This window comes from Diuraphis noxia, unplaced genomic scaffold, assembly GCF_037042655.1.
Source record: "Diuraphis noxia isolate RWA-SAM2 unplaced genomic scaffold, SU_Dnox_SAM2 contig0002, whole genome shotgun sequence".
Classification (NCBI taxonomy): domain Eukaryota; kingdom Metazoa; phylum Arthropoda; class Insecta; order Hemiptera; family Aphididae; genus Diuraphis; species Diuraphis noxia.
This window is the reverse complement of record NW_028301712.1, coordinates 86,336,849-86,364,693: the sequence shown is the minus strand read 5'-3', so window position 1 is coordinate 86,364,693 and position 27,845 is coordinate 86,336,849. Positions and strand designations below refer to the sequence as shown.

Sequence of the window (27,845 nt, the reverse complement as noted above, 5' to 3'; positions counted from 1 at the left end):
TCGGGTAGGCAACCCACAATTGCGCCTGACCAGACGAACCTTGGCAACTATTTGTTTTGCAGCGGAATGCTAATTTACGCCTACTAATGTGCAGGTAGACAACCCAACACTGCGCTCGACCAAATGAGAATAGGTAAACTATTTTGCGACAACAGTAGCAGGAACGAGAATCATTGAATACAGGCACTAAGGAGTTTAAGCTAATGAAAGGATGATCCGTTTATGTTTAAGGGACGGGAGTAGTCTCTACGATCCGATCAGTCTGGTGCAATGATCGTAGAGAGTACAATCAGGGGGACAAATCTTAAAATTAACTTAAATTAAGACAGTGGAACCGTGAGCGGGTTGCCGGCGACCAATATAATCTGGACGACCGTGGCGACCTCTCACCCACCCACTCCGGGTACTGGCGGACTTAAGCGGACCTGGCAGTCACCAACTCGACGACCTGGGCGGCCTCTCACACACCCACTCCGGGTGCTGGCGGACTTACGCGGAACTGACAGTCACCAACCTTCGACGCTGTGGTAGATCTTATAACCGTAAAGAGGGCCAAAAATGTACGTAATGTCGACGGAGGACACCCAAAGTTGATACGTATGTTCCAAGGATGCGGATTCAATACCGTGAATGTGGATATTTTTATACATACAAGAAAAGACTCACTTATTGACAGCACAACTGCTTATTGAAACAATAGAATATGAACATTGGTCGCAATTGTAAATTTACCGTGGCTGCACTAGCGCATGGAAAAGGGTTTGTCCGCTGTAGTAGCAATAAAGACGAAAAGAAAAAAAGAGCGAATAACAATAGAACAGGGCTGAACAATAGAACGACAATATGAACATAACAGAAAAGGTAATGAATAATGATTATACGTTATTATTGATACTGTTAAGGCAACACATAAAGAAAGAACAAACAAAGATAATACAATATTATTAATTACATGCCTTGCATATGATAATTAAGGACGGTCGCCGTCACGCAGATAAGCGTCTGCGATATGAATTGCGTGGCGCGAACAACTATAAAGTATACAATAATAAAATTTGATACCTCCCCAAAAAGCAGAGCTTGTGCTTGGGGTGGATGAATTCAAAACAGTCAGTTAAATGAGGAATTATAGTACAATTATATAAATTTATAATATAATAAAAAAAACTTAACTTTAATGTTATTGCTCAATTTTATAATCAGTACATAAATGAAAAAAATATGAAAATTGAGAAATTGTTTACAGATTGAAATTATTTAGGTATAAAGCATTTAAGTAATTAATCAACATTCGTTTTGTTTTAAAATTCGTGATATCAATAAATAGTGATTATTATTTTCTACATAAATCGATCCATACTTTGAAAAAATTTAAATTACTTAAGGTTTTTAATCTTGTATTATAAGAATGATGTGGTTTAAACATAGTTATATTAGTTTTAAATAGGTGAAGTAATACATTCTTAAAGTAAAGTGCTTTTAAATTAAATATTCTAAATTCATTAAACAAGTTTACAGTAGAATGTAAGCTTGGCTTGTGTAAAATTATTTTAATTAATCCATTTATTGTAATCTGAAGTTTAACAAGATGAGTGTTGTATGTTCCGCCATGTTTCTGTGTTATTATACAGATATATGTAATATTTAGGGTTCTTAACACATTGATCTGATAGTTTGAGGTTACTTATACAATTAAATGTTTCTGGCTTTTATAAAATAAATAAAGAACTACCAAACCATTTGGAAATACCAAATTAATTTTTTTATTTAAAAACAAACATAGCTGTAATATAATATTATAGTAAACAACCTTGATTAAAATGTATTATTAAAAAAATATGTATTTTCAAATTGTAAACTGTATAAATGATATTACAAAATGAATAATAATAACCACTTTTTGCTTGACGTTGACTGAATACATTTTGGTCATGAACAAAGATAAAAAGCATTAACTAAACCTAAACTGATTAAAACATCACACTATCACAAAAGATTAAATTAAATTATATTATTTACCTATACCTCATCCTATAACGTAATACAAAATTAATCTTCTTAGTTTCCGGGGATTCCATTACAAAACGTTATTGGTGTAAGTGGTTTATCTGGATTGTCTGTTTTAAAATAACAAAAGTTTAATAAAATTAATTAATTTTTATTTTAGTTGATTATGACGTTTTTCATATATTTTGCATATTCAGCATTTATATTATATGATATTACACGTATACTGTTGTCTGTTTATGCTAACAATAATCATAAGTATCATATTACGATCGGTGAGGACTGTCCATCGGTTATTAGCGAGTAGAACTATAATGTCCGTCATTACGATTTATACTGTTAACAATAAATTTCTATATAATACGTTTATGTTATTAATTATATTAATAATACATAACAATAATTAACAATGGTAATAGGGAATGATACTTTTCGGCGTCGACAGTTCGGTGCGAACGTTTCGGCGGATATTCCACGATGTCCGTTTCAACGCGTGACCATTTCGGCGAAAATTAATACTAAAAAAAAATTGTAATATAATTTAAAAACGTATTATAATACATAATAAGTAATTTTAAATCAATAAATAAGCCAAAATAATTATAATTATTTATTGGTAATATTATTAACTATATATTATATTGTTACGTCCCGACTGAACGTCGATTCATAAATCAAAGTAGAGATGAAATACTGATGTATACAATGTAATAATGTCTTTATTTTCACAATTTATTAAAACTTGATACAAAAATACAGTTTATATGCTATAAAGGTGTTGGTGAGCGGTGTTACGACCATACTCTGAAATATTGTTTTAATTGGCAATGAGTGGTTTTACGACCTGCCTCTAAGTGTCTTAAATGTCCCTAGCAGTCTAGTTCAAATTTAAGAACCGTTTGGCTCACATTTTAGAAAAAAACCGTGTGTGTCATATTTTAAAAACCGTCTGACGAGCTTTTTCCGTGGTCTCCCTTATAATATATGCTCATATCCGTAGGACTAGGTGGTAGTACGTGGTGGTGAAATCTGGCACAAGGCAGAATTTGAGTCTCCTGGTGTAATTGGTTATTCTAGTCGATTCACAACCTTTGTGAATAACAAGAGACTTTTTCCTGAGAAGAGACGTGTGACAATGCTTTTATAGATTAATTATCTACGGTGTTCACTACGCTTTTTGCAATGACCTCGGAATGCTATTTTATATTAATTGCCTACTTAGTTATATCACCACTCAGTAGAAACGTACACTATGTTTTGTATATTAAGGGGGCTCCAGCGTATCATGTTTTAAGGAGTAATATTTAGGCAATTCACATAACATGAACATTTGGGCTATGTCTATGTGTAGTAAATGAACATTAGTGTGTGTAATCCATTATCGCGTGCCACGGACATTCGGTCGTCGACAGTATTACGAATTCCCAGAACTACGTATACCTAATTAAAATGGCAATATATCATGTTCAATTGCGCGCGTTATCTTTTACCACGGTTTAAGATATATCGTTTATATTATATATTAGTATTATATATATTAGTATTATATTATTATTATTATATATTAGTATATATTATATATATAGTATATCTTAAACCGTGTCTTTTACTATTATATTACCTACTAACTACTCGGCTTTCGCTGCAATTCGCAAAAATGTACAATTACATTATACTACACAAGAGAATCACTTTGTTATTTCATAGTTATTAACTATTACATTGCTTAACATTTTTATACAAATACAATTATTTAAAAAAGTAGTGTTAAAAACCATCCCCGATAGGAAAAGGAAACTCACGTTCATTTACTAAATCAATTAATTCTAAAACCATATAAAAAAATAAAAAACTTAAAAATTGATACATTTTTTTTCTCGAAATATTCAATATAGCCAATATGTAAATTTGATTTTCAGAAAAATTTATATGGTTAAAACACTTATTTAAGTCAAAAGGCTGATTTTTTAAAAAATTTTTAAATATAAATATTTTCGTTAGGTAAATTATAATATAATTTATAGTTTATACATCACAAATTATTAAAATAAATACAATAAAAAATTAATAAAATTTAACATGCACTTATTTAAAAATGTTCTTATAAAATATTTTTTAAAAACTTTATTATTATTTGAAATTACAAGGTTTCTTACATAATCTAGATCGTAATTTACATAACGAAAATATTGATAGTGTTATTATACTTTGTATTTCCTTGAAATTTAAATATATGTGGGTTGTATTAAATTTGGAAAAATATAATTATTATTGTCGCCCATTAGTAATGTTCTATACCTATCCAATAATCTTTATCGGCTAATTGTTTCCGACTTCCGAGAATCTATGACGGCCGGTCGGCAGCCGCGAGCCGCCGCAGAAATAAACTCTCGCACGCGCAGGAACATGTCAATACTTTACGAAAAGTGAAATATAATATTCATGTTTGCAATGCTATAAAAACTACTAAAAGCGGTAGTAAATTAAACATACTTCCTGAAGGCCGATTGTAATTTTGAAAAAATGGTTGAATTTATAAACTTCTAGACTATGCTCTTTAGGAATCACTTTTTCGATTTAAAATTAGATGTGCCAAAAATAAATACAAATGTAACGTAATTATTTCATGGAATTTTTGAAAAAAAAAATCGTTATTTTAAGGTCTTTTAAAATTGAAAATTGAAAATCGACTTCCTAAATAACCTAGACATTTTGTCAAAGAGTTCATACATGTATAAAAAATTAAAATCGGACATTCCAAAGTATGTGTAATTTACTACCGCTTATTGGTCTAAAACGCTTGAAAAATTCGTCTGCTGCGACCCCCTTAATAGGGTACGTAACACGATTAAAGATAATATGGTTGCCCAACGAACTATGATAAGAAACAATTTAATGGAGCTCATAAATTCTTTTATTATCAACGATACCCTAGAAACTTTCACTAGCGCTCATAGAATATGAATTAAGCATAGACCTTATACTCTGAGTATAAGGTCTATGGAATTAAGTACTAGGCATCTGAATTCAATAATGTTCTGTGATAACAGTGATAATATGCACAATGCACAATATTTTCCCGCGAAAATATGAAAAAGTAAACGTGATTAAAAATACGAACTTTTCAACGATTTTTACAATTTATTGTGATTTCGTGATTCGTAATTTTAGTGTTAATTGTACTTCTAGTAAAGAAATATCTACTTTTGGTGTTTTACTTTGACATTTGAATGTAACGTGCATCAAACTGATATGCTAACTGATATATGTAGTACGTTTGTCATAATGAGAATGAGACAGTATACATATATTAAAAATCAGATGAATAAAAAACAAAATAAAACTAAAAAAAAATTATCAAAACTCGTAGGTAGTTAGCTAAAATTATAATTTACATTACATACAGAAAGTGACGTACCTAAGTACTTTATTAATTAATCGTTAAAAATATATTGTTTTTAATTTGTGTCAAAACATAATATAAATAAAATATAAATGTGTTACAGACTTACAGTATCTATCATTCTGTGTTTTTAATACTTTTTATAACATACATAAATTACTAAATTAGTAATATGAAGATAATATGATGAAAGGTAGTATAATATTATCAATTAAAATTATTCAAATTTGTGATTCAATATTTTAACGTTTGGAGCGCCAGTTCTCGGTTCTACTTGTTGTGATAACAAGGAAACTCGAAGAGTCACTTTATTATGCTTCGTTGTGCAACCATATTATCTTTAATCGTGGTACGTAACAATATACAGTTAAAAATGTAGAAATTCCACCGTCACTTTAAATAGTAAATAAATAAAATTATTAGTTATAATATAATTTGATACAGTAAAATAAATAATATATCACAGTCCTTTTAACTCGTAAATAAATACATCAAAAAAACTCTAATTGTTTATAGTTGATACATTTAAACATATAGGTTTAACATTATTATTTATACTATGTATATAAAAAAAAATACCTACAATTTCATTTTAAGGCAATATTATTTGCTATACCTCTTAAAAATATCATTTTATTTTGCCCATCATAATTGTTTACTAATTTTTTATTCTTTTATACCTATGTGTCATGAAATTTTTTCAACTTCCTTGGAGGACTATTTCACGACATAAGATTTTTAAGTACGTATCACGTCCGGCTTGAATTTTTTTGAGATTCCCAATGAAGGTCCATATCGTTGGATGAGTGCCTACCATTTGAATAATATTTAATCGTCGATTTGCCGCTTCTGCATGATAGTTCGTTCTATTATTATACAGTCTGTATCGTTTAATATTTGTTGGTGAATATTCCACATCTCAGAGGGAATATATCGTGGTTTTCTTCGTCCGATATACGTCGATTTTTCTTCACAATTTAAAATTCTTCAAACCACTCAAATAATTGTAAAAGCTCATCTGGAAGTTCGTTTGCCAAATCATCTGCAGTCATATCTAAATCACAAAATGGTTTTAAACGCCAACGCGATTATGGTTTTGGTCACAACACAAAAATGTGCTTCATTATTATATTTTGACAATGTATTATGTAACTCTCCAACTTTTTCAAAAAATTTAGACTTAAATTAAAATAAATTCCAAAAATATTTATATTTTCAAATTAATTTTGTTATTGTTGTATTGGCACCAATTTAAAAATCACTTGAAACTGATGTTGGATGGAGATCAGGTTGTAATTGATTAATCATACTAAATAATTTTACATAGGTTTATCCCTTTTTGTTAGGTAGTAATGCATAAATAAATTGCACTCCCCCTAAAAATTCAGCTAAAATAACATAAACTTGGCAAAATAGAGTAGGCGCCACATTGAAAGTTCCATCCATGTACCATGTTTTCGAATCTTTTAATAACTTGAGACCAAGTATTAATATATTTCATTGCTAGGCCCAATAAAAAATCGATCATGTGGAGCAACTATTTAACTTTCCTTATACGCCGTACTTATCGTTTTAGAGCTTTAGAAGATTGTAAACCACCGAATAAATTGAAATGGTTATTTATTACTGCACTGACCGAGCAGAGACAGTATAATAGGCCATGAACCTATTATAATACTAGAAAAATAAAATATAGGCACTGTGTATACCTTTGCTGCATCTGATTGGTTAATTACATGAGACGTGGGTTCCGTTGTTAAAATAGCTCGTTGGCACATACTCATTAAAGCTCATTAATAGCTCATTAACGCTTCTATTCTAGCCACTTCAGAATCATGAAAATGTTTTTATCAGAACATTTTGAAATCATGTATACCGGTGTGTATTTGAGCAGGATAAGATAAATCTTTACGACATCGCCAAAACCGTTTAGTTTCGTCCGCACTAAATTTATCAAATATATACAGTGTGATCACGATAAGTGGAAACACTGAATAACTATGTGTAGGCTTCATATATTTCAATTCTGCTTTTTCGGCTAACTAATAAACATTATTATACACATTTTCAAATAATTAGAATATTTTGTTGACAGTTAATTTTGCGCATGTGCACAGCAGTGTTTTTTTTTTAAATTAGTATAATCCATTTTTGACCACAAATTATTTTTTTTGGTATTTTTTAATGAATTTTAGTGGTTGAATTTCTTTTCTAAGCCAAAAATTACCAAGTTATAGCAATTTTATTTTATGTTATTTGCACGGGTATTACAGATTATTATCACCAACTATGTATTTTATAATCTGTTATAGGTAGGTACCCATGCAAATAACATAAAATCAAATTGCTATAAATCGGTCATTTTTTGACTTAGAAAAGAAATTCAACCACTAAAATTCATTAAAAAATACCAAAAAAATCCCAATTATCTTTTCCACCAAATCAAAAAAGTTAATCTAGTATTTGAATAATATTTAAATATTAAATATACAATATACATATCAGTCATATTATAATACGGAATGTCCAACGGATGTCTGCAGACATTCTGACAAATGAAATAACTTTTGATCGAATCAATGTTTAATAATCGTGCCTAAGTATTTTTAATATTTTTCAACTGCTATTGAAACAATATGTTGGAAGCCCTGTATTAAATTTTCAAGCTTTTTGACGCAAACAATAATATTTTATTGACAATAATAGAAAAAAAAACTAAAAAAGTTGAAAATTAAAATGTCAGTTAACAGTTCAAATTTAATCAAAATATTTTGAAAATTTTAGCATTTATTATATATAAAATGCCTATATAAACATTAAGTGAAAATTTCAAGTATCTGCGATCACCTGTTTTAGAGTTACACCAAAATAAGGAAATCGCTAAATGAGGAATCTAGTGAAAATCAAATGTTGTAAAAATTTAAATTTCAAACACTCATAAACACTTAATTTGACTTTCTAGTGGATATTTTTTTTGTGATAAATCTTGACAAACTTGTAATAAATCTTGTATTAAATTCTTAAATCTGAGATTTGAAAAGAATGATCTATGCATTATATTCATAAATTTTTTTTCTTTTAATATTGATTAGTACAAAAGTTTTTTAATTTGCCAGATCTCTGTGGGACACTGTATTTTAATATATTAATATGACTGATTGATAATAACTACACTAACTTTTTTTATTTGGTGGAAAAGAGAATCAAACAATTTATTATTTGGCAGAAAAGAAAATTGGGGCAAAAGGGAAATGTACGCTTTTGGAAAAAACAAGAAACTCCAAAACCAACTAACCAACCTAACTACCTAACTAAAATTATAAAATTATCTGACCGGTCTACGGTCCATCCGATCATCCATATCAACTATCGCGACTCTTTTTTATCGTGTAGTAATAATAACGATAATTTATAGTAATAAAGATAACATTTCTATACCACACGCCATACGGTGAGACAATGTTACAGACATAAGTAAATTACCGTATCGCCTAAATGGTCACGCACCGAAATAAATATCGTGGAATTGACTTATCGCCGAAACGTCCATGCCGAACTGTCGGCGCCGAAACGTTCTAGATCCGAACAACATTCATTTACTTGATTTATTATTGCCATATTCTTTTAAATATTTAGAAAAAAATGTATCTGAAACAATTTGAATAAGGTTTAATTAAGTATTCATTGTTCCTTTTGTAAAAAATATACATAAATTAAAAACGTTTAAAAATTTAAAGATGATGAAGTATTTTAGGTGTTTGCACTAAGGCTGCACTCGGACAAGTAATCGTCAGTCGTCACAGAATAAGTTCGAAAAGATAATCGGTGTGTGGTCAAACCATCATCCCTACCTCACTACTCCAAAATTATTATGTAAATTGTTAGGTGATTACAAATTTTTCACTCGTGTTATTCTATATTAAATGATTTTTTATAATATTTATATTTATATTATTCGTATTATCATATTATTATCTTGTTTTGTTTTCCAAATTCAAATTCAGGTTTTTAAACATTTTCTGGAATCGCATTATTTTCGCTAAATAAAATTGATCATTTGATCATAATTACTTGTAATTATCTAAATATTTTTTAAAAATTTATTACTTCTAATGAGTAAGGGTCTTGAAAAAATTTTGAAATTTTATCGTGCTTATATAGGTACTTTAGTACTCGCTCGATGTAAACCGCGTCAAGGATATATATTATGGAGAGCACAATCTCAAACAATTGATGATGGGTAAAAGGTAACACAATTAATTTTAAATGGAAAAAATCCATTAGCGTGGTCACGACTAAAATAGATAGACAGTGTGTAAAGTGACTAAATTATTCCAATGATAAGTTTTATTAAATCATCAAGTATATGGGTCATACTATGTCAGAGAGGTCGAGTCCGAAGATATAAGAATGATAAGATGAATCCATACACGCTCGCACGTACACATATTAATCTTTCAACATGTAAGCGGATATCCATTGAAAATGTTTGGGGACGCTGCAATTATTTACATAAATTTAATATGTGCCGTATATAACAATCATTCATCCAATTAAAAAATGCTTAACTAAAAAATCATAAACAATTTTTGAAATATAACATACATTATCCATTAATTTTTTATAGTTATACCTATTTTATTTTTTTTATGTCACAATTAAAATGAAAAATTATAAACGATCGATTTATTTTTTCGAAAAATGTTGATTATTTCATAGCATTTCCATAAAAAAATGCATATTGATATAATAAAATTAATAGGAATATCAAAATCATGTATATGTGCCCAATAAAAGAGAAATATGCATAAATATTCCTAATAGGCAAAAAACCTCCAAATAGGTATGCAAAAAGATGTAAGATAAGACTCTATGTCATCTAGCATTAAATACAACTTAGCAAGATTGTTATGCAAATGCATGGACTTACGAGCCTTGCTAATAAGTATAGTAGGTTAGGTTAGGTTAGGTTATAAATTATAAAATATTGAAATATAACACTAGAAATGTATACTTACTGTTCAAAAAATGTCCCATTCTTTTTTTATATGAGGGTACATACAAGTATATTCCGTTTTCACCTGATATAAAAAGGTTAACTATATTATATATAAAACTCAGTATTTTTGTGTTTTAATATTTCAGTATAACCAACACAAACATGTGTATATATATACTTGTGTACATAAACACAATGAAAAAATAAATTATAATTTAGCCTAATGTAATTAAGTATTACTATAAAATTTAATTTTTCGTAATGGACAGAAAATCTGACTAAAATATTTCATTCAATTTTTGAAGTGTAAAAACCACATTGGTTGCACAATTTTTATCGATTTAGTATTTTGGTCATTTTGATAAAAGCACCAAAAATAATCATGCAGTAAAATACAGATAGTCGATCTCAGATCCTGACTCATGAGCTTGGAAAAACAAGTGTGGTATATACAGCAAGCTGACACAAAAACACATTAATTACCTAATCAATATACAAGAAAAACATGTGGAAGATCGAATGTCATATAATAAGAATAATTGGGATAAAAATATAAATTCAAGAAACTGACAGAGAACTAGAACGTGTCACTTGTATTATCATTTCAAGTATCTCAGAAAGAACATTAATAATAGTGCATCATCATATAATAGTTTGGCTTTAGAAAATTCAAGAACACTGTTGGTTTTTAAAAATATACATATTGATGATTACACATGAATATAGGTAATTCCAACCCTAGTGAAACACAACAAACAGGAGTAAGAGATGCAGGAGATTAGCATCGTATTATTTTTGGGAACAGGCCTTAAGTATTTTGTATAATATTGATTTTTATGTACATTATTTTTGTATCAAGAGTGATCATTTGCGGTGGATAGACACAGCATTTACAGTGAGACAGTTATTATTTGTTTTTTGGCTTTCTATGTCATGTTATCAACAGCTCGTTTGTAATCAATGAACATATTTTGGATGTTTCTAATTAGTTAAATATTAAATATTTAGTTTTATGACAAAGTTAGTCATATAAAATTAGTACGCTTTTATTTTATATTTATTAATTAACCAAAACAACATAACTATATAGCAATAGCAACAGTTTTAATAGTTCAACTTACTTCCATTCATTGCTAAATAGAATGATGCCATTTCATCTGTAAAATGTTAGATCATAAATAAAAGTGAATATTTGCATTATATGTATTATGTATAATAATATATTCTGTGGAAAGGGTGGGATGAGGGATATTTCAGTTACTGTCAACTATTATTAACGAGCTGTAGTTCAGAGATGACATTCAACCAAAATTAAATTGTTTTCCCTAATGAACTATTCATAATATTTATTGTAACGCCTTAATCACCTCTGAAAACGCGTATATCCATGTTATGATCAGAGATACTCGTTTGCGCACAGTACACAATTTCTTACCTGTAAACTGATAACTCATTTGCGTAGATTGGAAAACGTGAAACCCAGATAATACAAATTATGACCCGAAAAATGACAACTCGTTTGCGTACAGTTATTAAATTAGACTTATATTGTAACTTGCAGTGCAAATTTCGATAAAATTCACGTAATCTCAAAAGGTTTTGGTCGTAAATGTTTCAGACATTTGTATAACAAATCATATTAAATTAACAAAAAAAAAAAAACATTTTCAATCACGCCTGTTGTATGCAGACAGTCCTAAGCCTGTAAAAGTGAGAAATACAATCTTAAACATTATTTTTGTTAGTTCTTTTGAGTTTTAGTAGACTTTTTCCATAGTTTAAGTGCGCAAACGAGTCATACGTTTTGGGTCATTTATCAAAGGTATTAAAAATTCGTGTGCGCAATTGAGTTGAACATTTGTACGCAAACGAGTCGCAAAAAAGGTTAAATGTTCGCAAACGGGTATCGCCCGATATGATACTTCAAAATGAACCGTAATAATTGCTGTTTTTGATCTAGATTTACCAAATTGTTTCATAGAACAGTGCACAGGAATTACCCACCTTGATATAAGTATGTTCGAAAAAACGTACCGAGAAAAATTACATATTGTATACCTGATTAATTGATTTGGACCTTTTTTCGACCTTTTCTAATGCTTAGCAGGATTTCTACCCTTCTATTTAGCCGTTATTAACGTTTACTTTACAATTTACATATAGTATAGTTTTCAATGCTTCAATAATCAGCATTGAAAATTTGATTATCGGCGCAAGCGTGGCAAAAAATTGTTTACTAATCCAGTATCAAAATATTAAATTACCGTACTAGTAAAAATTACTATAACCACGTTACAATGCTTGCAATGTTCTTCATTATAAATACATATTCTGTTACAAATATGTATTATTATAATTATCAACAATTTAACTTAATATAAGTAGGGGTAAGGGGTAAGGTTACCCCCCCCCCCCCCTGTTGTTCACAAAAATATATAAACAGACTATTTATGGCACCATGCGCACACAGTATTGTAATACAAAAAAATCAATACGAAATAATATATCATAAATAATATTAGTCGCGCTTTGGTTGTCTACTACTACGACCATATCATTCACTTTCACATTAGGGACACCATTGGTCCACTTGGACCTCTCCTGTAGCGTAATCAGATACTCAGAAGACCAACGGCTCCAGAAGGACTGATGGCACTGGTCCATTAATTTCCACCGATCTGACAAACTACGGACGGATTCTGGACACGATCTAGGCAGAACGGCGAGTAGCGGTTGACCTATTAAAAAACGACTATAGGAGTCAAACACTCGAGGTCGTGCGGGTCCGCCGATGCGTGGGTGAGCGGACGTGAGTTTAGAACGGCCTCATCTACGTGCGCTAATATAGTCGTAAACTATTCGTACGTGAAGATATGTGTTCCTATGACTCGTATTAAAATCCGCTTCGTCAAACGCACCGCCGCTTCCCACAAGCCTCCGAAGTGGGGGGGGGGGGGGAGGGCACTAGGTGGATTGAAATGCCACTCACAAATAGCACGTGAAGAAGCGATAGCGGCCCGGCCTTCCGGGCTATGAATAAGCGCGCGTAATTTCTTATCATCACCGACGAAATTTGTGCCGCAATCTGAAAACACGTCGCTCGGTAAACCTCGACAGGGTTATATTAATAAAACGATCGTTTTATAGTTATATAGTTAGTTTTATAGTTATATTGTTATATCGTTTTATAGTCATAATTTTAACTAGTAAAAATTACTATAACCACGTTACAATGCTTGCAATGTTCTTCATTATAAATACATATTCTGTTACAAATATGTATTATTATAATTACCAACAATTTAACTTAATATAAGTAGGGGTAAGGGGTAAGGTTACCCCCCCCCCCCCGTGGTTCACAAAAATATATAAACAGACTATTTATGGCACCATGTGCACACAGTATTGTAATACAAAAAAATCAATACGAAATAATATATCATAAATAATATTAGGCGCACCCTAAATATACAAAATCGAATATAATTATAAAGGGACAACTAATATAACGTATAAATGCTCCGTCCATAAAATGGAGCTTACAATATAAAAAAAAAACAAGACAGGGCTAACGTTACCACTGATCACGAACTACAACCAAGAATGATGCGTTGATACGAAAAGGCGACAGAACTGGGTCCTCCACGCTGTTAATGCGACAGCAAATTGAAGATATATAATATGTGAGTAGTATGTATTTGTATGTTCTGAGCACCTTTTTTACAGGGAGATTTCATTAGTTCAAGGGGGCATTTCTACATGCTCCACCGTGTAACACAAATTCTCAAAAACCCTAATGTATGTTCTGAGCACCTTTTTTACAAAGAGATTTCTACACACGTTCACTGTGTAACACAGAATCTCAACAAGTATAACACATTATAAAACTGTGTACCTACATCGTCTGTTACACAAAAATAATGAAAATTTTTTTTTTAGATTTTGAAAAATCTAAATTTAAATTATCATACGGATATGCAATAGAGTTTAGAAATACTTCAACGTTCGTTAGATTATACAATGATCGAATATACTACAATCTTTTGTTAACGAATTTTTACGATGTTTTTGTAATCCAATTATAATAGATAGTGGTTTTAAAAAACTTGTGTAATTTTATTTATAATAATAAAAAAAGTATATTAAATAATTTATGTTCTTTACTTGAAATAATTATTTCAGTTTACAATTAATTTTGGTAAAAAAAAAAAAAAAAAAATTTGGTTTGTACACAGTAAATACTTTAATGTGAGGGGTTACCATAGGTGAACAATATATGTGTTACACGGAAAATCTGAGTTAACATAAAATTTTGTCTAAAAAATATTGAGATTTTTTCGTTACACGGTAGACGTATGTAGAAATGTTCCCTTGACCTAATGAAATCTCCCTGTAAAAAAGGTGCTTAGAACATACATTAGGGTTTTTGAGAATTTGTGTTACACGGTGGAGCATGTAGAAATGCCCCCTTGAACTAATGAAATCTCCCTGTAAAAAAGGTGCTCAGAACATACAAATACATACTACTTATGTGATACTTGGCGATAGTCACGTCCAGGGCGTAGACATCCACGGGACGATGAACAACGTCAGACTACGGACACCCGGGAGTTCAGAACCACACGGTTTGTCTGATTTGGCGTCGGTGACAAAACGTCTGGTTCGAACCAAGTCAATACAACCTCTACGCGCGCTAATATGGTCGTAAACTATTCGTACGTGATGATATGTGTTCCTATGACTCGTATTAAAAGTCACTTCGTCGAACGCACCGCCGCTTCCCAAAAGCCTCCGAAGTGGGGGGGGGGGGGGCACTAGGTGGATTGAAATGCCACTCACAAATATCACGCGAAGTAGCGATAGCGGCCCGGCCTTCCGGGCTATGAATAAGCGCGCGTAATTTCTTATCAGCACCGACGCGGCTAGAAAGGCGTCGGTCGACAGGTCGGTCACTACTTCCAAATGGACAGCTTTCGTAATGAAACAAATGAAGACCGCAGTATAGATTTTGAAAACGCGTAAGGGGCCCGCATAATCCACGTCGACGCACTCAAAAGGTCGTCTTTGTTGGACACGAGTATCGGGTATATCTGCCATTAACGGCTAAACACGCTTGGCATCAAACCTCACACATACCGAACAGTTTGTAATGATACTATGCAACACCGATCGAATCGATACAATCCAAAACCGACGTGAAATAAGCGTGGTAAGAATTCGTGGGCCGGCATGATACGTCACCAGGTGCACAATAAATAAGCGTAATGCGAACGCTTAGCTAATAAAACCGGATGCTTACAATCATACGCTAATAAAGAATGCCGCAGTCGTCCATCGACGCGAATCACGCCGTCCGGGTCGATAAAGGGCGCTAAACGGGCAAGCGGCTTCGACGAAACATGTTTACCTGTCGACAATTTGAATACCGGCGGCAATAAAACGGCGCATATACGCCATTACTCGTAACATACGGTCGTAATTAGAAAAACTATTAAACCATTCGGCTTCAGTTTCGTCAACATAGGCGGCGCAGGACACTGGTCGAAGTTCGGGCAGGTCACACAACGGTAGCGGCGAACGAGCATCGTCCTATTTCGATGGGTTGCCGTACGCTAATTGTGGGCTGTGTCAATACAATTTGTGCTGCGGTAGGGCAGCCGGCATTACGCCATGCGATGCGCAGTCGGCAGGGTTATTGACCGTGACAACATGCCGCCATCGACAATCCGGCAGTAAAGTGTGAATTTGGTACACTCGATTCGACACATAAATTTTTAATTCTTCGTGGGGGGCACCCAACCATGATAATACTATCGTGGAATCTGACCACGCATTTATGCCGACAATATTAAGTTGCGGGGCCAAAATATCGCGGACGCGATTTAACCATTGAACAAAAAAAAGCCACGTTGGTCACAACTGGGCAGAGGTTTCGGCGGCGACATACGACGAAAACAGTGGCGCTGACAACTTCGCGAACTTTCGTCGCGCAGTCGCACCACCTTAACCCTTAGGGTGATCGTTTGCCGGGTGGCGCGAAACATAATATACGCGTCCGAGAACTGTGCAGAATTCATTTGTATTTTTTTTTTAATGAGAAATATTACAATAATACATCTAATATGTCTCAAGTACTTAAAAATGAAGAATCAATGTTTTTAAATTTAATTTTAACAAAAATTGTTTATTCGTAATTGATATATTGTATGTTGATGTATTCTTTTTATAAGTAATAATTGTGCTGTAGAAAAGTTGTCAACTTGGATGTATCATTCTAAATTAAAATCAAATAACTTACCCATGCAAATTCTGTATTTTTCTTCCTTCGCTAAATCAGTACCTATATAAGTTATAAAAAATGTGTTTATTTTACATTTCAAGATAGGGCTTCATGAATTTTAAACGATCGTCACACCAGCTTACTAATATCCAATATAATATTATGGGTTCAGTGGATATTTTTTGTTATTATTAACATTGGTAGTTAATATTTCACCTATTCATTACACACTTCAAATTAAAATATAAATATAGGTATTCGGATAAGGATAATAATATAATAAACTCGATTTCTCTTGTACCGATATTCTTATTATAATATACTGTTATTCATAAAGGAATAACTGAAGAAACTAAAAATGTATACCATATTTTTATTTATCGATTCCTATATTTGATAAATTTTCATAATATTCATTGACATTTTAAATTTTTCGTTTTTTTAGTTTTTTAGTTTACAAATGTCGTTATAATTTTATTCATTGGGTAAAATCACTTAAAAATTTAATATAAGGTTTCCTATAAGTTGATATAATAGCAGTTGAAAAATATTAATAATACATATTAGGCTCGTTTTAATTTTATAACCGTTTCAATTTCAAATATTAACAGCATATTTTATTTAATTGGAAATTTCCAAATTATTTATTTACTAACATTTCATGAATAGTTTAACTTTTATAGTTAAGTAGCTAATTCTGTAATAAAAAAATTCTAAAACCTATAAAAACGCAGTTTTTTTAATAGTTATTTTAAGTTCAATTTTGGATGAAATTACATATTAAATAACCAAGTATAACAATTTTAGTTATATAATCGTAATAATTTAAAATTATTTTTCGTGGGTACTTAAAATTTCTAAAATAACTTTTTATTCAAATAAATTGTAATTGTTAATGGCGTTAATCATTTACATTAATACTTTCTAATAAATTGTATATACCTATCTATGAACGAATGAGTGAGTAAAATATTTAGATTATTATCTAATAAAATAACAATAAGTTTATGCTTTTAAATTAGAATTATAAATATTAATTTTAATAATTGTTCGTGTAGTAAAAATAAAATTATAATTACCATCATTTTCTCCATTAGAATGACAACCTACAAAATAAAGCATGAAACATAAAGTTAACATTTTAAAATTGTTAATCATGATTAAAGATAGGAAGGTATCTATTATAAATGAATTACAGCTTTGAATAAAATAAAGTAAGGATTTAAGTAAATGTCTTTTGACAACGTATTTAAAGGGTACTTCTGTAAATAAAAACCATAATATGTGCATCCAGAGCAACTGAATAAACCATTTGGTAAAATTAATGTTAGTAAATAATATATTGTTGTTTACGTATCAGGTAAAATACAGTGATGTAACATTCAAAAGTCACAAAATTATTATGCTGGTAACTTTTACTGGGAATGTTACAGCAAATAAGTATGCCATTTCGAGTACCACCTGTAAGTAGTATGAAAAGGAAGGAAGTTACATAGCTCTTGGTCTCCCAGCCTAAACGATTGTTTGAGATTCTCTGTCTCTCCTAACAATTACTGCATGCGCGGAGTTAGTCGATTGCGTCCCGGACTCATGTAAATGATTTCTTCTTATCTGTTCTATGTTCTGATTGTTTCCTATTTTATAATAGGTGAGCCTCAAGTTGGTACATATTAAATGACTTATTAACTGACTTATTAAATGTAATATATATTTGTCACACATGGTGTGAAGGTTTATTTAAACACAATTTGGTTTTTACTTGATGAGTTTACGAACATTTTATCTTAAGGCTGGTACTTTTATCGATTTACTATGATAGTAATAAATCACGTAGCGATTTAGTATAGGTACGTTAAATGCCTTAAAATCAAGAGATACTTCAAAGTTTATATGAAAATCCAAAATGAATGTGTCGGGCAAAAATGACCAATAGTATGCAGCGTACTACAAATACTCGTGAAAGCTCTCTTTTTTTCTACACATCGCATCCCAATATTCATCAATTTCTAAGTATATCAATCCTAGAACTACGAATGTATTCAATATTATCATCACTAAAATCATATTTCAAAAGTGTGATTGAATGCTTATATATTATACAATAGGACGCAATTGGAACATAAAAAGGTAAGAAAAAATAATTTTACCTATTCGATTTGTGGACGCAATCAAATGACACCCACCATAATATGATACATTATAACTCAAGCCTGGTGTGTTCACCACGTCAGTAGTGTCATGAATTCATTATTTCAACGACGCAGTAAAAAAATATTCAACACCACCTATAATAGGCTACAGGTGAACACAAAAAAAAACGGGTAAGTGGATGTTGCTCTGCTGTACATTAGGTGGTGGGGTGGACATTTGACTAGGGTAGGTTAGATTTGAATGCAATGATAGGTATCATTGTATACGAAAAACGATTCTGAACGGAGATGATTTGTCAGTCTATAGGATATATTATATTTAAAATTTAAATATTGTCATATATTCTATTTTGAAACAAATATTTTATTTTTCAATTAAGACGCATTTTGCATAAGGCATGGTTAATCAATTTTTCCAAAAACATTGCATGTAGTTATCATAATTCATAATACCTTATATTATCATAGATACCCATATACCTGATTTGAGGATAAATCGTTATCGTTACGCGATTTCATAAAAATTTAAAACTCAAACTATTAGTAAAATCAGTACATTCATCATCGTGTATTGATTTTATTATGATGACTATTGTGTGTTTTTATTTTTTTGTGTCTGTCATCACGTTTTGGGGCAGTAAAAATGCTTCGATTTTTGACTTCAGTACCTCGATCGATCAGAAAGTGAATCTAATTTGCACTTTGGGGGGTCAAAAAAAAATTCTTAATACTTTTCTAAATAATCGAGAAAAACAAACTAAAAATTAAGGGAAAAACGGGAAATTTTACGCACTCATTTTTCGACAAAATCGATTTTGGTTTTTGATGTGACATTACAACAAATTACCATACACATATGAAATTTTCACCAAATATTTATATAAGTATATTTTATCCACCATGCAATTTTCAAAAATTTTCGACTTAAGTTGAACTATTCATAGGCATTTGAAATTTTCGATCATTATTAGTTGTTTTTAAATTAATATCGATAAAAATTTATTTGTTAGCTTGAAAAGCTTGAAAATTTAAGACAAGGGGTTTGTATTATATTATATTATTACATTATAACTACTGCAGTTGAAAAATAAAATAAATTCATAGTCACAATTATTTTTTACAAGCATTCTAAGTTTGAATTTTGACAAAATACGTAATAATCACGAAAATTCACAAATCATTTTAAGCTAGAAATTCATAAAAAATTTTCTTTTTAAATCTAAGATTTGAAAATTTAAAACAAGAATCCTTAAAAGTTTTTCAATCTTTATCACAAATAAAAAGTCCACTGGAAATTCAAATTACATTTTTATGAGCATTTGAAATTTAAATTTTTACAACATTGAATTTTCACTTTTAGTGATTTACTTATTTTGGTGTAACTCTAAAACAAATGACCGCAGATACTTGAAATTTTGACTGAATGTTTATATAGGCATTTTCTATATTTGATAAAATATTTAAATTTGTTTTGAGCTGTATACTGACATTTTAATTTTTCAACTTTTTTAGTTTTTTTTTCTATAAATATCGATAAAAATTTATTTGTTCGGTAGAAAAGCTTGAAAATTTAATATAGGGCTCCTATCATATTTTTACAATAGCAGTTGAAAAATAAAAGAAATATATATAATTTTTTTTTTAAAAGCATTCAAAGTTTGAATTTTGACAAAATACATACAAATCACGAAAATTCGCAAATTATTTTAAACTAAAAATTCATTAAGTATTTTCCTTTTTTATCTAAGATTTGAAAATTTAATACAAGGCACCTAACATCTTTTTACAATAACAGTTGAAAAATAAAGAAATATATACACGAACATTTTTTTTATAAGCATTTACAGTTCAAATTTTGACTAAATACATAAAAATTACGGCAATGTTCAAATTATCTTGGATAGAAATTCATAAAAGTTTTTCCTTTTAATTCTAAGATCTGAGAATTTAATACAATGCTCATAATATATTTTTACAATAGCAGTCGAAAAATAAAAGAAATATATAGCCACAATTTTTTTTTACATGCAATCAAATTTTAATTTTGACAACATACGTAAAAATCACGAAAATTCGTAAATTATTTTAAGCTAGAAATTGATAAAAAATTTCTTTTTAAATCTAAGATTTGAAAATTTTTAATAATCTATAATATATCCTAGACAGATAAACCGTATCTTCGTTCAGAATCTTTTTTCGTATACAATGATACCTATCATTGCATTCAAATTGAGCAGAGCGATACCCACTTACCCGCTTTTTTATCAAAAATATTTTTGTTCATTTTATGATGTGTTTATCCGTTTGTTAAAGGTATATTTAACGACGCCCCAGTTCAAAACTGCAATAACTCAAAAAAATTCAAATATGAGTTATGTGTTCCATATTATTCACCATTTTACAAGGAATTCAATTCAAAAACGCAATATAATGTAATTAAATTATTGTCCACTAGAGAGCGTTTATTTCACTTTAGAAACAGAAATTTATTTGTTACCACAACAACCAATTCAAAAGAGAAACAAGTCGACATGTTGCGTTTTAGAACTGAAAATTATTTGTTATTTTTAAGTTCAAACAATTTGATATATAGACTTTAGTGTTTATCAATTATTGATATTTATTCTACTATTTGATAAACAACAGTACGTGAATACGTGATTGCTTATTTGTAATGCTTTATTAATATTTACTATTAATAATAAACATTATTAGTTAACATTAAATGTATTAACTATTATTTTAAAATGTTACGTACAAAAAGAGCAAGGCTTATTGCAGAGTCTGTGAGATGTAAATTCGTAAGTACCTAATTTGTTTTACCACTCTTGTATAAATCTTATTAATATTATAATTACATTAATAAAAACAGGAAAAAGCTGATGAAAAGATACGGGTACGGAGACGATGATTCAGTGCTAATCTTTTGATTTTTATGTGATGAGCCCAGGTTAACCTTTGGTCGAGAGTGAGCCCGAGATATTTAATTTTTGGAGAGTAAGGGATAGGAATACCGTATAGAAAAACTGTAGTACAGGAAGCATGTTTGAGGGTGAAGGTAGTATGTACATATTTGCTCTGGTTTACTTTGAATCGCCAGTTAGTAAACCATTTTTCCATGTAGTTAAGGTGAGTTTGGAGATTATATCACGCTATGAGTGGATCACTGTCAATAGATATTATTACTTTATCGTCAGCGTAGTCTGCTACGGATTTATTGGGGGTAGTTGGTTGGTCAGAAGCGAAGATATTGTACAGAATAGGAGACAAAATGCCACTTGGGGAACACCAGCATTGATAACTGCTACGTCAGATAACGCAGAACCGTAACGTATTTGAAAATGCCGATCTGTTAGATAGGATTTAATAAGTAAGTAGTAGGTGGGTAGAGGTGGGATGAATTTCTTAAGTTTATACAAAAGCCCGTCATGCCAAACGCGGTCGAATGCTTGTGAGATGTCTAGAAACACGCAATTACAGAACAGTTTTTTTCCAGGGAATACGAAATGGAGTCTACGACTCTGTGTGCTAGATGAATAGTCAAGTGAAAAGCGCGAAACCCAAATTTGGTGTTTGGAAGAATATTTTTTCAGTAATTATCGGGAGAATTCGTTTCAGAATTAACCGTTCCAGTATTTTGGCGAAAAAAGGGAGAAGGATGATTGGACGGTGTGACGATGGTAGGTCAGGTGGGTTGTTTGGTTTTGGAAATAAGATTATAGTTGCGAATTTCCATAGTAGGAGAAAATAGGAAAGTCTGAGTGAAGCATTAAATATGTGAGTGATGTGAACTATGGCTCTAGTTGGAATGGATCTGGCTACTTCCGCAGTAATGCAATCGTAGCCTGGTGATTTTTTTTAAAGCATATTTTACATCATTAGGTGTAAATGACTTAACAGGGAGAGACACTGGGAGAGGGGTATTAAAGAACGTTTCAACTTGATTCATGTTTTCATCGTCTATGATATCGGCGTGTGGTTGAAAGGTATTAGCAAGATGATCTTTAAAAAGTTCAGCTTTTTCGATATCCGAAGTAGCTAAGCTACCATCTGATTTTTTAATAGGGAGATTAGGAGATTTATAGCAAAGTATTTGTTTTGTTTCTCTCCATAGGCTACCGTCTAAGGAAGTGAGTATCATTAAGTGATTTTGCCTATGTTTGACTTAAATTCAGTGAGCAGTTTTTTTAGTGAATTAGCTAGTTTATTGTAATTAAGTTTATGGGAAGGTAAACGTGTGCGCTGGTATAGAACTCTTGCTCTTCTTTTTTCTACAATTTTGTTACGTATATATTCAGGAAGTGAGCTTGCGGAAGGAGGTGCTGGAATTGTATTTGTAGCCGACCATGCTGCAGTTTGTATTATGTTGGTAAGATTGAGGACCGCTAGGTCTATGTCATTGGATGATTTTAATTTTGTGTTGACTAGTTCATGGAATTTAACATGATATATGAATTTGTTAAATAATTTGTTAGATTCTTTAAGAGAAGGGGAAGTATTGAAAGTTAGGAGTATTGATGAATGGTCAGAATTTAAATCAAGTAAGTTTTTAGTAGAGTGGAACAAGGTGTTCGGTAAATTGGAGACAAAAATATCAAGAATATCAGGCTTTTTACGGACCGAAGAAGGCCAATAGGTTGGATCAGGTGGGGCTAGAACCTTAAATCTCTTAGTGCTTATATAATTGTATAAGGTGTCTCCTCGGGGGTTATTCACGCGGCATCCCCATGACCAATGTTTGGCGTTAAAATCGCCGCCTATGATAAAGTTAGTATTAAATGAGTTAAAGTAGTCGGTGAATTGAGTGTTTTTTATGTTATGTTTTGAGGGTAAATAAACAGTAGCAATGGTGAGTTAAGTATTGTTTAACTTAAGGTTAATAGCACAGGATTGGAGAAAGGATTGAGAAAACCTAGGTAAGGGATAAAATTCAATATTAGATTTAATAAAAATAGCAGCACCTCCGTGCGCGGTATTGTCGGGGTGATTTGATTTAATTAGAGTATAACCGGGGATATGTATATGAGAGAATTTAGTGAAGTGGGTTTCAGAAATGAGGGCAACATCGATGCGTTTGCGGTTTAATACGGTTTCAAGGTTAAGGGCATGGTTTTTTAGTCCATTGGCGTTAAATTGTAATATTAAGAGCGAATCGTCGGTGACAGATTTATTGTAGTTATTATTTGTCATTATTTGTCGAGGAGCTTGGATATTACATTAGTTAATAGAGAAATTAGTGGATTTATAACATTTTTGAATTCGTCTAAAAAATTAGTTAATAATTTGCTTAAATCAGGCGGCTGAGTATCAGTAGAAGGAGGAGGAGCAACGAAAGCTGGTGTATTTAATGTGACCTGAGCGTACGTTTGTGTTTGTGGAGAGGGGTGATTTGGGAAAGTGCAAACAGGTGGATGGCTACTTTGTACATTAGTGGTTTGGGTATTAAAATTATTTTGTAGTCGATTACTTGGTGTGCTGGATTTCTTACGACGTTGAAGTTCTTTAAAAATTGTGCAGTCCTTGTAGTTGGCTGGGTGGTTTAAAGAACAATGAGCGCATTTCGGAGGAGCATCGCGTGGGTTCGGGCAAGCAGTTGACTGATGATCTGCTCAGCAGCGAACGCATCGGGGTTGGTAGCTGCAGTAGGTTCTGGTGTGTCCATATTGTTGACAATTGAAGCATTGGCTGATTGTCTTCGGTTTGTACGGCTCTTCGATTTTTATTTTACAATAAAGTAGTGAAAACATTTTAAAAATTTCATTGGATTTCGGTGTTGGTTCGAGATCAACGAAAAATAAGGGGAGGGCTTTTTATTGACTGTATGTAGTACATTGGTAACTTGTCTTACATCGTAGAGACGCACTTCCAACTCTTCTTTTATTAGACTTAGAGGCGTGGATGGGTGGAGGTTACGTATAACAATCCGAAGTGGTTTATCTTCTTTGAGCTGGTAAGTATGATACTCGGCTTTTTCAGATTTAAAGTAATGTACTAATACTCTGTAAGCATTAGGGTCCGTAGTTTGAATTTTCAGAGAATTTGTTGAAGATTTACATATAAAATTGTCAACGCCTATAAGCTCTATTAAGTCTGTACACAGTGTGGTAAAATCTTCGACACTTTTAACAAATATAGGTGGAGGAGGTTTAATTGGTTAGGTTAGGTTGAATTCGTTGTTGTAATTGTTTTTGATATAGTAATCGGCGGAGCGGTATTTTTTCGTTTTGTTTATAATTATATTATTATGATTGTTTGGTTGATTATTATTCATGGTGATTTCGATAGAGAGTTAATGATGTTATTATACTTTGGATGTACATGAACGATAAGTTAAGCTTATGTAAAAATCACGATAATTCGAAAATTATTTTATCCTAGAAATTCATAAAAAATGTTCCTTTTATATCTACGATTTGAAAATTGAATACAAGGTTTCTGAAATATGTTTAAAATAGCAGTTGAAAATAAAAAAAAAATTCATACCAACATTTTTTTTTTACAAGAATTTAAATTTAAATTTTGAAAACATACGTAAAAATCACGAAAATTCGCAAATTATTAAAAAAAATTTTTTTTAATCTAAGATTTGAAGATTATTAATAATCTATAATATATCATAGACAGATAAACCGTCTCCGTTCAGAATCGTTTTTCGTATACAATGATACCGATCATTGCATCAAATTTAACCTACCATAGTCAGAGGTTCAACCCACCCCCAATGTACAGCAGAGCGATACCCACTTACCCGCTTTTTTTTTTATTATTGTCTGAAGTTAAAATGTTTATGAAATCCGTAAAATATCTAAGATATGAAAATTTAATACAGAATTCCTAATAAGATTTGCTAAAACTAAATCTCAAAGAAAAATTTACTAGAAAATCAAATTAAATGAAAAATGAAAATTGAAAAAAAGCATTACAAAAGTATAATATGATAGAAATATTGACTATTATAGTATAACAATAATTTAATATTAATTGATATAATATAACAAATACTTTCGGGTATTATGTCAGAAAAATATTCTAAAGATAAATGTAAATTATAAAAAAAAAAAATGTTTTTCATAAACATGGCTTCAATTTATGGCACAATTATAAAAGCAAGAGTAACCGTAGGTACCTACATGACATTTTCACTGTATGTTTTCTTACCATTTTTCATATGGTATATAATTTAGAATACAACTTGTACATTTTTTGTTCTGTTGATTAACATCAAGGAATACATCGTATATTTCAGTTAATGTTCTATGGGCGTCGAAATAACTAATTCATGTAAATAAGGTTGTATATCTTATGGAATAGGTTTCTTAGTCCGTGGATTCATCTGAATGTCACTAATTTTCAATTTACAATCTGGTGATTGATTTCAAATTTTTATTTGTCATTTTTTAGGTAGATACAGTATTATAGTGTCATAAATGACTTCGAGCAGTTTAAAAGCTGCTTGTACGAACTACTGTTTTATTGATTCGACGATTGGGGACATATAAACATTGTAATAAATAAAAAAATTAAAACAATTGAATTGCAAGACGTGTTCAGAGTTTTGCACATGTGTAGATGTTTTCAGGTATTTTTCTCATTTTATTTTATTTTTTCAATACATTAACTTCTTATATTTCTTATGAGTTCTATACAATTCAATCGCTAAATTTTAATGTTGTAAAAATATTCAAAACGTTATAAACATTTGAACTTAAAATACCTTGAATACAAATCGTTGCATAGGAACTTTAGTCCTTTTCTTACCGCAGTTACACAAACTCACTAGGAACCATATTGTATTAAAACTACAAGCATTATAACACAATAAAAACGTTACAATTTAGAGTATTAGAACCAAAACAAAATAACATTATTCATGACTTACAATAGTTTAAATCGAGGACAAATACATTGATAACTATGTCATGTGATATATGTATGTAGGTAAAATGGAAAAATGAATGTTTTTAATATTACTATATTGTTAAAAGTGTTGAATATTAAATTTTAAAATGTGTCATAGATTTATGCTTTTCACTGATAACGATCACTACACCAAATGATTATTTTAATTTATAACCTTTGTTTAAACCCTATCAAGTAGTAACAATGCGTATTATTCCAAGGTTTGATTTAAATACAAAATTTTTTTTTCTTATGTTTATAGAGATAATTTTTGATATAGTTATCATAATCCATATAAAAATTGGAAAAATACTTATTTTATCACAACCATTGTCATTAGCTCTTTTCGTTTTTTGGCTATAAAAAAACATGGATTTTCTTATAGAGAAGTGAATGTAATTTGTAATAAATTTATGGATTATCTAATACAGTTCTGTATTATATCGTGAAAAATATTCTAAAGATAAATGTAAATTATAAAAAAAAAAAATGTTTTTCATAAACATGGCTTCAATTTATGGCACAATTATAAAAGCAAGAGTAACCGTAGGTACCTACATGACATTTTCACTGTATGTTTTCTTACCATTTTTCATATGGTATATAATTTAGAATACAACTTGTACATTTTTTGTTCTGTTGATTAACATCAAGGAATACATCGTATATTTCAGTTAATGTTCTATGGGCGTCGAAATAACTAATTCATGTAAATAAGGTTGTATATCTTATGGAATAGGTTTCTTAGTCCGTGGATTCATCTGAATGTCACTAATTTTCAATTTATAATCTGGTGATTGATTTCAAATTTTTATTTGTCATTTTTTAGGTAGATACAGTATTATAGTGTCATAAATGACTTCGAGCAGTTTAAAAGCTGCTTATACGCAATGCTGTTTTATTGATTCGACGATTGGGGACATATAATCATTGTAATAAATAAAAAAATTAAAACAATTGAATTGCAAGACGTGTTCAGAGTTTTGCACATGTGTAGATGTTTTCAGGTATTTTTCTCATTTTATTTTATTTTTTCAATACATTAACTTCTTATATTTCTTATGAGTTCTATACAATTCAATCGCTAAATTTTAATGTTGTAAAAAT

General features: G+C 30.6%; 1 protein-coding gene across 4 annotated transcripts; it reads right to left on the bottom strand.

Annotated features, from left to right (window-relative positions):
• Positions 1-862: 862 nt before the first annotated feature.
• Positions 863-17,922, bottom strand: LOC107171140 (uncharacterized). 4 transcript variants are annotated; one of them, XM_015521368.2, is made up of 6 exons: positions 17,769-17,922; positions 16,708-16,749; positions 11,531-11,566; positions 10,429-10,491; positions 9,011-9,058; positions 863-2,117 (listed from the first exon to the last, which is right to left on the bottom strand). In XM_015521368.2, the coding sequence occupies exons 1-6, from the start codon at positions 17,845-17,847 to the stop codon at positions 2,059-2,061; spliced, it is 327 nt and encodes a 108-aa protein (XP_015376854.2). In that variant the 5' UTR covers positions 17,848-17,922; the 3' UTR covers positions 863-2,058. The 4 variants fall into 4 exon arrangements, 2 of the variants coding, with proteins under 2 accessions (XP_015376854.2, XP_089074812.1); XR_016190129.1 differs by lacking the exon at positions 863-2,117 and adding an exon at positions 2,358-2,525 and having other exon boundaries at positions 8,894-9,058; XR_016190128.1 differs by lacking the exon at positions 863-2,117 and adding an exon at positions 2,358-2,525 and having other exon boundaries at positions 8,918-9,058.
• Positions 17,923-27,845: the final 9,923 nt, after the last annotated feature.